The sequence below is a fragment of the Diaporthe citri genome (assembly GCF_014595645.1).
Source record: "Diaporthe citri strain NFHF-8-4 chromosome Unknown scaffold_2, whole genome shotgun sequence".
Lineage (NCBI taxonomy): Eukaryota > Fungi > Ascomycota > Sordariomycetes > Diaporthales > Diaporthaceae > Diaporthe > Diaporthe citri.
In genome coordinates, this window is record NW_025064847.1 from 4,477,057 (window position 1) to 4,489,212 (window position 12,156).

Genomic DNA, 12,156 nt, shown 5'->3' on the forward strand with positions numbered 1-12,156 from the left:
GTCTCACACCAGGCAAGATCTCCCAGAGATTTGCATGTTGGTGCTGACCGGCTGACCAGAGGGACGGAAAAGAATGGGCGTCACGGGTCGATCAGTCTCCTCTGGCCGACGCTCGACATCCGGGAAGATCTGCCGGCCGACACGGAGGCCACCCTCATCACAACCCGGCTCCGTGCCGGAGGCAAGACGGAGTATGTTCGTATTGGTCGTCCGAATATTTTGTTATGCGTCTTGGGACCATGCACGACTCATTGTCCACATCCACGTACTGCCCTATGCTCGCTGTTAGTAGCAAAGACTTTCTGCTGGGCTGCTGTAGAATATATATTTCACCGTCGATCCCTCACAGGGGCTTAACAGCAGTTTTCACCAGCGTGTAACTCATAGCAACTTTATTACAGTCTTAGCAACGACAAGCAGCATCGAAAGCTACCGAGACCAAACTCGAAGGATCAAAGGATCCACTGTACAGAGAGAGGATATTCCTGTACTGTACGTGTTCAGGTATCCATAGCCCGACGGTAGTATGCACCCCGCCGTCTTTTTGCCCCACCATGTTCACTGGCGGCGGATCACAGCCCCTCCAAAACCCCGCTGTACCCCGCAGTGTCGCAGCGGCCAAGGTTCTCCTCAGAGCCGGATTCCCCGACGTCCTTGGCCCAGAGCCCCGGGAAGGAAAGTAGACTAGGAAGCAGTCTGCCACCCAGGAAGACGTAATCAACGGCTCAAATCGAGCAATATTTTACTACGCATTACACACCTGGGCATGGGCGAGCGGCACCAGCACCTCGACGGGCGCACAGAGCGGCGTTGCCACGAGTCAGAGACTCTGCTGGAGTCGCCCGCGGTAGGCCTCCTCTGTCATGCTCCAAGGCTCGCCCGCCAGCCATGCCAGGATTACCTGAGGATGTGCAGGCTGCTTGGTCCATGAATGAGGCGAGATGCTCTGCCAATGTTGCCAGGGAAGGCGGGTCGTTCCGGCCACGCTGTCGTGCCTCACCCGGGGGCTGCCCTCGAGATAAAATGCCTCTCTGTCTTATGCCCTGACACCCGCTCAGGGCGGGTGCAGGGGAGCTCCAGGGCAGGTGCGAGGGTTCGTGCTCGAGCACGCGGACCTACTTGTGCCTGCTCGGGACCCCCCAGCTCCCTGGGCCAGCCGAACGCCTCGCCGTGAGGTGCTGCATGATGCCCCGAGCTGGCCCATGATTGTATGCGAACACAAAGTCCTTCATGCCGCTGGTTAAGATAAGGGAAGACCCTGATGCAGTTGTACAGCGTGGCAGCCGTCTTTTGCTTTGCGATATGCAGCAGCCAATGGAGTTGCGGCAGAGGCAGAGGGTCTCGTCCTCTGTGGTCACGGACGGCGGGTTGCAAAGGCCACGGGGACCACACGAGCTGGTCACCTGCAGCTGCGCGTGAGGTGCGGTTGTCAGGCTTGTAAGCGGGACACCGGCGGGTTGGATACGGGCGGCGGCGGCAGCAGGACCACTCGCTCAAGGTTGTGCACCCTGTCTCATTCCTCTTGTTGCCCTGACGGGCCAGCGGGCCTGCCTTCTGCTTGCCCCCCATGCCCGCGTGCTCAGGTGGGCTATGGGGTCGAAGCAAACCGTGGATAGGTGGGAAGGTGACTACGCCAACCCGCACTACTGCATGGGCATCTCTGGCGTCTCCGGCTACTACGAGAATGGACTAAGGAAAGGAGGGCCTGTGCTGTACTGAACGCCAAACCGAGCAATGAATGTGTGTGCGTGCTGGGAAGCTGGGAGAGCTGGTGCGCTGCTGAGCTGGCTGGGCCTGGGGGAAGGATGCAGGGGTGGTCGGGCTAGCACACCCAGGAGGATGGGGGCCATCCATGGATGCCATGCAGCCATCAGCGTCGGTGCAGGACCCTTCTTTTTTAAACTTGTCGAACCCCTCCGGTTAACTTTTTCCCATCTTGCCCCCGGGCTGACTCGATTCCACGTCTGGACCACTACTTTAATTTTTTGTGTCGCTCCCGTCAAATCGTCGTGACGTCTCCTCCTGCTCTCCATCCGTCCACCATCCCACCTGAGCCTGACACGAGCCAGACGAGAGAGAGACAGGCCAAGCTCGCAGCAGCAGCACAACGAGGTAAGAGCCAGGCTCTCAGCGCATACTGCTGGCCCCGGTGTAACCCCACCCTCCTCACCTGAGAGAATGCCATCTCTTATCAGTCCCAAATCCCATGCGCCAAATCCACACTCAGCCCACGCCATCTGTCTGTAAGTGCCTCGCTGACGCTGACGCCCCTTCACCAGAATTGCAACTCTTGCCTCTCATATGTCCAAAGCCAAAGCCTCTGGGCTGCTCAACTGTTCCCGTCGTCCTGCGGCAAACACGCAACAAGCAGCTCTGGCAAACAAACTCGGGAGGAGCAACAGCTCGCACGGGTCCAGCCTCGCCCAGTCCCCTCCACCACCACACCACCCCGCCTTTTTCTCGGATCGGCGCGGAGGAAGCTGGTCGAGCTCTCCCCAAAACCCCTTTGTTCTCAAAAGACGAGACTAGGAACGCCCTCAGGCTCGGGCCTTCCCAGCAACCATTTCGCTTAACAGCTCCAGCTCTTATCTCGAGAGTCTCCGTCCCGCGAAGCCTGACCCACGCCGACTCCGGCCGAGCCGCCTGGCAATGGCGGATTGAGTCGAGCAGAGAGCTCACTCAAGAAGCGCTGTCTGGGCCGTGCTGCTTACAATCGCCTCACCCCATTTAATCTCGCACCTTATTCTTGGATGAGACCACGCCGTGGCGGTGTTGCGCTTACCGTGACCCCACTCCGCGTATACGGGTCAGCTCTCGAACCAGGTAGGCTGGACCCCCAGACGAAGTAGGGGAAAGTCGCCACCTGCTGGTTATTCCCGAGGCCACGCCGAAATTTATAGCACTGAGGGCCATTTTTGTTTTGCGATCTCACGAAACCACTCCTACGGATTGTGTGGTATTTCGGTGGGAGAATGGGCGAATCGCTATCTGCCGCAGCCATGGCGGTCATGGCGATTGATGCTGAGGAAATCGATGCATTCACCAACGATCCGGCTATTTTGGATGCGCCTGCAATCCTCGAGCCTGATTCCACGCCCAGGAAGAAGGGGAATCGCGAAAGGTTACTACGAGGGCTTCAACGCATGTCCTCCTCACCGTCCTTAGCCCGGCCTGGCCGTGCGCGAGCCTCCACCAGCCCCTATCATGGCCCAGGGAGCTTCTCTTGCGTGAGCCTAGCGACCAATCCGTCATCCTTCGGCCAGCCAGGCTCTGGGTATTTCTCTGCATCTTCACATGGTGGGCTGTCGACTGCCCCGACGTCCATTCCTGGTACCCCTGGCCAGGATTGTCGCCTTGACGGCGGCGAGCACGTGCTCGCGACTCGCAGAGTGACGAATATCGACATGGCTGCCTCTTCAACCTTGACCGTGCCGCTGCCAGTGGACCTGAGACCGAAGCGGACTGTCTTCAATATATGGCAGCATCTTCCTCGCGAAATCAAGATCCAGGTGTTGGCCTTCCTACAGCCCAGAGACCTCGTCCTGGCGTCGGCTGTAAGCAGGGAATTCCACGACCTCTGCCACGACGGCCAGCTGTGGACTTCGTTCGATGCTTCCGAATTCTACCAGGATATACCGGCCGAATCTCTGGCCAAGATTATTGTTGCTGCCGGGCCATTCATCAAGGACCTCAACTTGCGAGGCTGTGTCCAAGTGGAGCATTATAAGAGAGCAGAAACTATTGTCAAATCTTGCAGGAACCTTATTAATGCCACCCTGGAAGGCTGCCGGAATCTGCAACGCACGACTCTTCACAGCTTGGTGAGAAGCAACGACAAACTGGCCCACCTCAACCTTACAGGGCTCACTGCAGTGACGAATACGACTTGCAAGCTCATCGCACAGTCCTGTCCGTCTCTGGAACTTCTCAACGTCTCCTGGTGCAAGCACATGGACGCTGAAGGCATCAGGATAGTGGTGGAAGCCTGTCCCAAGCTGAAGGACCTGCGAGCCGGTGAGGTCAAGGGTTTCGACGACTCAAGTGTTGCGTCGGCCATCTTCAAGACGAACAGATTAGAGCGGCTGATCTTGAGTGGATGCAACGATCTTGACGACGTGAGCCTCCAGATCATGGTCCATGGGACCAACCCCCCGATCGACATCTTGACAGACCGACCAATTGTTCCTCCTCGGAAGCTTCGCCATCTCGACCTCAGCCGATGCAAAGCCTTGACCTCGCGTGGTGTGCAGGCGCTCGGCCACTACGTCCCAGATCTTGAGGGGCTGTCAGTCGCCCACTGCGCTAGCCTGACCGATGCGGCCATCGAGCCAGTACTGGCCACTACTCCTCGACTGACACACTTGGATCTGGAAGACTGCCGAGGTATCACCAACCACTTGCTGTCTGAGCATCTGGCCAAGTCTCCCTGCGCAGCAAACCTCGAGCACCTCTGCATCAGCTCCTGCGAGAACCTGGGCGACACCGGCATGCTTCCTGTGATCCGCAACTGCAAGCGCTTGCAGTCGGCGTACCTCGATAACACCCGAGTCTCCGATCTGGTCCTCGCCGAGGCGGCGTCCATGGTCCGCAGGCGCTCCAAGAGGACAAACGACCGCACACAGCGGCCGCAGGTCGGCCTCAGCATGGTCGTCTACGACTGCCAGCACGTCACCTGGACTGGGGTGCGGGAGGTGCTCTGCCGCAACGCGGAGATCAAGAACCCGCTCAACGAGGACGGCGAGAGGCACCAGACCTACCCGACCGAGATCATCGCCCTCAAGGCCTTCTACGGGTGGCAGATGACCATCGACGAGCAGACGAAGCGCGTCCTGCGCGGGGACCTGGCGGCCGCGAACAGGCTCGAGCGCAAGTGGGCCGAGTACATGCAGGCGAACGAGGAGGCCGGCGTCATGGGTGCCGGCGGCAGGAGGAGGCGGAGGCGGGCGAGGGAGGCTCAGATGGCGCATGACGAGGAGGAGGGCGGTGTGGGTGTTGGCGGCCCTGGCGGTGGAAGGAGGAGGGCAAGGACGGCGGCTTGTGTAGTGATGTGAGCAAGGCCTTGGAGGAAACGGGAGGTTGGAATATGTCACCTCAGCTGCGAGTGGATTGTCGCAGGACGCAGCAGCTCGATCGACTTGGCTGTACCCCGTGCAGGGGACATGGGGATGGGCTTGTGCTAATACGACATTATTTCGTTGCTAATTACACGCATAAGGGGCGGGGGTTATCTGGAATGGCACAGGATGGGACGGTTGCCCAGGGGGCATTGCTGTTTTCTTATTTTACCATCTCATTATTTCAGACTCACTGTCAACCTCTCTCACCAAAGTTCATGCCGAGCAGGGCTGGAACACCACGCTAGACTTCCCCCAGATTAAGACTGTTTTCAGAGCAATCTTCTTATGTGCATCTATTCATGTCGTACTCTAACTCTACCGGAAAGTATGTGACTAGGTAGTAGGTAAACACAGCTGCCGTGACGCAACGCAAGCAAATGTACGCCTAGGGCTCAGAGGGAGGGGTGGGATGCAACGGGCATCACACTTGGCCCCTCCCCTACCCTTATCGCAAGCCAAAAATGCAACCAATTGGACATGATATTGTCCGTCTCGCTGAAGAGAAGATGAAACAAAAGAAAGGAAGCGGACGAAAGAAAGGAAACGACTCGTCTATGGCTCCCCTGAAACCCCCTCCCTCTAGCCATCCGACAAGGTGCCCCCAAACAGGTCCTCGTATTTGCCCCTCGCCTTGCTGGGCCGCCTGTGCAGCGGCTCCAAGCCGAAGATGTCCTCCGAGGTGAAGGCCTTTGGTCGCCGCGGCGGCGGCGGCCGACTGGTCTGTGACCTCGCCGAAGAGGAAGGCGTTGCGGTCGCGGCTGACGCTGTCGCGTGGGCTCTTGCGGTAGTTGCTGTGGTGGTTCTGGGTGGGCGTGGCGCCGGCCGACGGCAGGGACGAGGGTGAGTAGGCGGAGGATGCGGAGGGGCTCTGGTCGGGCTCGAGCATCAGGGCGAAGGAGGACTGCGCCATCGTCGACCGCGTCGGGACGGCGGTGGGACGGAGGAGCGGCGGCGCCGGCTGCGTGGGTGACAGCGGGGACGAGTGCTCGTGCTCCACGCCCTCCATCGTCGCCTCGGTCTTGGGCGTGCCAGGTGCCTCCCCCGGGTCGACCATCATCTCGTCCGCTGCCACCATCAGGCTGGGCGAGGCCGCGTCGTTCTTGGTCGCTGGCGGTGGGTTGGTGTCCGCCACTGCGGGGACGGGCAGGGCGTCGTCATCCACTACTATTTGTGGTGGTACTCTATCGTCCTCCCGAGGCTCCTCTGTTGGTAGCTCGAGCGATGGGTTTTCCAAGTAGACCTTGACGAGCTGTGCCTTGGCGGCGGCTAGTTCAACTCCTTCGAGGGCCTTCTCCTTGTCGCCCTCGAGTTTCGAGGCGGACACTTCCTTTAGGCCCGTGATCGCTTCGTCCAGGAAAAGGGCCAGCTGCTTGTTCCTTTGTTCTAGCTCTGCCATCGTCTTTTTCAACTCTTCAACGGGAGAGGCCAAGGTCCCGTTGGAGAAGATGTCATGTCTTCGTGTATTTGAACTGGAGCGGCTGTGTTCGGTGGGTTTATTTCTCGCTTCTTGGAAATCTTGCATGTTCTTTCGTATCTCTCCCATGGCGTCGCGCACGGCCTGGTTAATGCCCAGCTTCTCGCCACGCTCGATAACATTCTTAGCGGCACCCTGGAACAGAGCCTCCACGCCTCGCTGTTGGATGAATCGCGCTGGCGATCTGAGAGGGGATCGCGTGCCGCGAGTCCGGTCCCTAAGCGACAGGCCCTGGAAACGTGCCTCGGGTGTTGAGGGGCTCTGCTCGGAGATTGGCGCTGGTGTCTTGCCCGTGTACTTCATAATGATCGACGAGCCTCCTGCGGCATGGTAGTGATCCTTCAGGTATAGGGCATCGTCGACAAATGTGTGAGGCCCATGTGGTGGTTCAGGGGCGGGGTACTTCAATAATAACTGCAGCGCATTTGTGTAGTCCGCCTCAAGCACTGGTAAAGTTCAGCATTCCGCCATGAGCCCTGGGAGCAAGTGTAACTTACAGGTCCATCGTATTCTCAAAAGCATGGCGACGCATACGAGGTCTATAAGATCCAGAGTCGGGTCGAAGGCAAATATGGTGTCCCAGAGCACAAGCTGCTGCTCGAACGGGAACTCCCTTCCGAATAGTAGACGGATCCACCGACTGGGTGACATGACAGTCAGTATTCAAGTTCAGGACAGGAAGGCAGTGAAACCCACATCAGAAATATCTGGGGCAGGATCTCAATATTCTGGAGATGTTTGGCCAGCTCGGGGTCGATTGTCATGAGCGCCACTTCGTGAATCATCCTGCTCTTCTCGACAATTGCACTTTGTTCCCCCGACAGTGGGCTGCCCGCGTCCACGCTAACCTCATAAAAGGGCTTGGTATGGTCCATAAGCTTGGAAAATAGAGCAAATGTGTCATGCTCGACGAAGTAAGAGTCCAGCATCTCGACCATGTTGGGGTCTGCTATCGCGTCACCGACATTCTTACGATCGGCTGCGTCTCTGTCCACCACGTAGAGCAGCGGGGCCAGCAGCTCGTGCATGCCCTGACGATAACCGCCCAGATCGGTATTCAGCTTAACCCATATGAACAGGATGTCCAAGATGAGCGTTTGCGTGCTCTCCTGGTGGTAGAAGGGCTCATCGGGTAAACGCTGAACATCTTGCAAGATCTCAGCACGGATGGCCTCGTCGTTCCGGACGGCGGTCCATGGTGACTGTAGCTCGAGTTAGACAGGCTCGTGACAATGTACAGTATTGACAAGGAGGAATAGAAAGGCCTGGAGAGGGTTCCTACGTCAGGGTCATCGGCAAGGGGGTCCAGAGGAAGCTGGTTGAGAAGCTCTGGGTGCTTGATGTACTTGAGGTAGTGTTCTCTTAGAGTACTGTATGAGTTTCTGTTCTCAAGCAGAACATGGGACCAGTTGGACGCGTTCACATCCTTGAACAGCAGAAAGGCCTGGGCAACTGTCAATATCGCAGGATCTCAGCTGTGGATGTATGTCGGCCACGGCTCCGGGCTCACCTTCCAGCAGACGGATCGACAGCCAGACATGCACGGGCTACCAGGTCCGTTGAACTTGACAGCCCGCTGCAAGTCCGCGAAACTGGAGCTCTGTTTAAGGGTCTCGTCCCACCGCGTTCTGCAAAGACGGTCATTAGCGCCGATTTGGTTGTGGGTTGGGTCGACCACGGCCGGCGCAGGACGTACTTGGACTCATCCAGGGGTCTCATTGCGATGACGATGTTTGGTCAGGCGGGCAGGAAGGATGCAGATAAGAAGACGGCTCGCTCATGTGGAGGAGAGTCTCTTGGACAGAAATGGCAACTTATGAAGAATCAAGCAAGCTCCCAAAACTATTTCCCCAGCAGTCGCGTCGTCTGCCAGTGCATGGTTTCCAGGTCGAAGGAGTCGTTTTTCTTCATGACCAGGATTCTCCAGTGACCAAGCGACGACGCATGGCGTCGACAGCGACGCGGCTGCAGATCGACACTCGCCAGCCGCAGAAGGTGGGACGAATGCCTGGCACCGGCCGCAGGGGTCAGGATTTGGGCCAGTGGAGTGAGCTGACCAGGCCCAATGAAGGACCACATTTGGAGAGATGCTCTCACTGACCCCGGTCCGTCTGTTCTCCACCCGCAAGCCAGATTCGTCGAGGCTGTGATCCTGGCTGTACAAGCAGCACCAACTCGGCATGGTCCAGTCACTGCTGACCCTTTTTCGCGAACTACCCTGACTGCACACCAACGTTCCTGCGTCCAACATCCACAACCACTCCTTCGCTCGCCTCCCGCATGCCCCTCTAACTCGCATAACCCGCCGCCCGTCCACCGTCAGGGGGAATATGACTCTTTGTGACCTGCGTGTCTTTCTCGTGTCCGGCCCAGCTCTCTCCCTTGGTGCAGCTCCATCGGGACGTGTAGCACCACCCCCTTGACGCCCTCGACATTAGTCGGCCAAGCTTGCAACGTTGAATCTCATGCCTTCACCGACCCCTATTGTACAGGGTGCGACCTACAACCATGTCTGCTGACCTCTTTGCTGAGTTTGGCACATTCAACTCGGCGGCTCCGCAGCAGTCCACCCAGAAGCCGAACTTGTCCAGCCCCGACCCCTTCGCTTTCTTGTCGAGCCCTACGGCGCAGTCTACCTCACCACAGTCCTTCCAGCCGCCGCCGCCGCCGCAGCAGCAGCAGCCATGGTCAAACGTACAGCATCGCCAGAGTGCCACCGCCGGCTGGTCAAGCTTCGGGACACCCAGCCCAACTCCAGTGGTCCCGCAGCAACCAAAGCCCAACGAGACCGCGGACGACGATGATGGATGGGGTGACTTTGAGGAGGCACCGCCCTCTGCGACAACCACGCATCCGCCGGTTCCGATACCCGCCAGCACTCCAACCGTTACTATGGCTGCTGGACATGTGACTGCCTCGAACCCGCCGCCGATGAGGACCCGAATCGCCCGGGTAAATACTTTGGATCTCATGGCAAATAATTGGGGACCGGCGGCGGGTGGGAAGGAGAAGACTGGGCCTGGTTCGCAGCAGACTCGCCCATCGATGGGGCCGACAGCCACGAGTTCGTCGAGCCTGTGGTCAACGCCCCAAGAAACGTATCAAGCAGCACCTCCGATTTCGAAACCCCACGCAAATAAGGCGAAGCCAAAGAACAATGACCCCGACGTACTCTTTGATGCAGACGACTTTGACGGAGAAGCACCGGATGATGACGAGGACGATTTTGGCGATTTTGAGACCGGCGAGGGCGAGACTACGGTCAAAGTGTCGGCCCCTGCCCAACCTGCAATAGCAGACCTGATGTCTCTTGACTTCGGGCCTCCTGCTACACAGCCAGCGCCAGCGCTTGTGCCAGCCCCTGAGCATAAGCAGGGTCGGAAAGAAGCGCCATCACAGCTTTTGTCTACACTGAGCATCGGTGGTCCACCACACTCTCCGACATCTCTTTACCCACAACCGCCCAAATCTCCGGCTTTCTCAGACAGGAATCCTTTTCCAGGCCTGTCTGTGACTACTCCAGTATCTGGATCGTTCCCGCAAGATCTGAAGGACGATGCGAAGAAGTCACCGGATCCTATGACTGCGTGGCCAGACGGCGATTCCGCGACGGAAAAGGAGGACTGGGACGCATTCGCCGACCTCCCACCTGGTGCTTCTAGTGCCACACCAGGAGCTGGTGGACCATCAGCTGTGTCTTCGAGTTGGGACTGGGATGCGGTCGAGGCGCCTCAGGTGACCTGTACATCATCTGCACCAAAAGCCGCTCCGCGCAAGTCATCGGCTTCTGAAAGCATCGGCCCACCCCCGACAAACATCCCTCCTCCCTCCATTCTCCTCTCCATTTTCACTGAGCTGCTCGAAGAAGCGGAGACCAAGCTCTACAAGCCTACCGCCAACCAAACAGCGGCCGTGAAAACGCGGATTTATGCGGATCCTGGAACTCTGGCTTTTCTCAGGGGCTACATTGTTCTCGCCACTGTTGCAGCTCGTATCCTAGTTGGTCGGAGGCTGCGGTGGAATCGTGACAAATTCCTCGCGCAGGGCATGTCCATCTCGGCCGCTGGGTCCAAGGGTGGCATGAAGCTGGCGGGCATAGACAAGGCCCAGTCCGCTCGCGAGAACCGCGAAGCCGCAGACGTAATTGGCGTTTGGCGGGACTACGTGGGGAAACTGAAGACCGCGGTAGCCCAGGCCAATATCGGCATGCAAAAGCAGCCCGTGAAGATGGAGCCGCTCAAGGTTCCTGAGATCAATGATCACATGGCCGTCACCACCGCGAAGATGGTGCCCACCGCGCCCAAGGCGTGTGTCATATGCGGGCTGAAGCGGGAAGAAAGAGTCAAGGGCGTGGACCTTGAGGTCGAGGACAGCTTTGGGGAATGGTGGGTCGACCACTGGGGCCACAGGACATGCCGGAATTTCTGGCTGGGCAATGAGGAGAAATTGCGCTCTCGATGAGCCCGTATGAGGCAGAAGGAGCTGGGGGGGATGTTGCCCTTGTTGAGTAGGGCTGCTTGCTCAGAACCGACATAGCATGGCGTTTTAAGGGTTGTTGAACAACGTAGCCAGCGATTCACTTCACTTAATTGTAGATTATTCCACCAGTGATGTATATAAATATCTGGAGTTATCTCCAGAGCTGAATTCTAGAAATTCGCTCACCTCTGCGTTTCCAAGAAAGCAAAACCGACACACACTCAATGTCCTAGCAAGCACGCGACACTCCACAAGGCTGTTCATATGGCTGTTCATATGGCTGTTCATATGGCTGTTCAAGTTGTTCCGAAGGCTTAATATCAGTGGTGTATCTAATAAATGCCATTCGTGCTCAGAGGCCTGGGCATCACTGGGCGCCTTGGGCTGCATGAGACATGCAGCCCAACACCCATGTGCTCAAGTCTAATCCCTCCTTTGACAGATGGAGGAACCAACAGTACGGACAAGCTTTGCATTGGTTGCAGGGTAGGATGAAGACGAGTTACAAAGTTCAGAAATATTTTGCGCTACAACTATCCCTACCTAGTGATGGCCTTGGTCGCTTGCTTGCGAGGAGGCTGAGAATGATCGACGCGGTGCCAAGTGCCGGACTCTCCCTCCATGTTCTTGGCTGGCCTTCTGGCATGCGACCATGCAGATCCGGATAGATGGGGTCGTCGTGGCCGACTTGTGGTCACTAGTCAGGTTCAATTGGTGTCTAGCACCTGTGATTTATAGTTTACCGGGTTTGTCTTGACTTTTAAGCTTCCGGTCTTCATAAAACACTAATCACTATGATTGTATCTGCACAACACTACTATAGTCCTGTCGAGCTAAGAGGATATATTCGGCGTAGTAGATAATTAATGGTGCGGTGTTCCGCGAGTTTTTGCAAAGCTCCCTCACCAGTAGATGCCGGTGTCCTAGTTGTTTGATAAGCAGAGCACCCGATGCAACTCAAAAGGTACTCAGAACTAGTCAAGACTTGAGAGGTATGGGGCTGGCTATGTTTGAGGCTTGAGGGGAGTGGCCTCCCACATACTCCGCCACCGCATCCGCCTGTGTCCCATTCTTCAGCTCGTTGAA

General features: G+C 57.5%; 3 protein-coding genes across 3 annotated transcripts; 2 read left to right on the forward strand and 1 right to left on the reverse strand.

The window, feature by feature from the left end:
• Positions 1-3,404: 3,404 nt before the first annotated feature.
• Positions 3,405-5,051, forward strand: INS49_006776 (uncharacterized protein; the record flags this gene model as incomplete). The annotated part of the gene is made up of 1 exon (XM_043167544.1): positions 3,405-5,051. The coding sequence occupies one exon, from the start codon at positions 3,405-3,407 to the stop codon at positions 5,049-5,051; it is 1,647 nt and encodes a 548-aa protein (XP_043028688.1).
• Positions 5,052-5,696: 645 nt separating this feature from the next.
• Positions 5,697-8,310, reverse strand: INS49_006777 (uncharacterized protein; the record flags this gene model as incomplete). Its single annotated transcript, XM_043167545.1, has 7 exons — positions 5,697-5,760; positions 5,834-7,037; positions 7,089-7,231; positions 7,288-7,793; positions 7,874-8,043; positions 8,143-8,219; positions 8,288-8,310. 7 exons carry the CDS (start codon positions 8,308-8,310, stop codon positions 5,697-5,699), a joined length of 2,187 nt encoding a protein of 728 aa, XP_043028689.1.
• Positions 8,311-9,099: 789 nt separating this feature from the next.
• INS49_006778 (uncharacterized protein) lies at positions 9,100-11,052 on the forward strand (the record flags this gene model as incomplete). The annotated part of the gene is made up of 1 exon (XM_043167546.1): positions 9,100-11,052. One exon carries the CDS (start codon positions 9,100-9,102, stop codon positions 11,050-11,052), a length of 1,953 nt encoding a protein of 650 aa, XP_043028690.1.
• Positions 11,053-12,156: the final 1,104 nt, after the last annotated feature.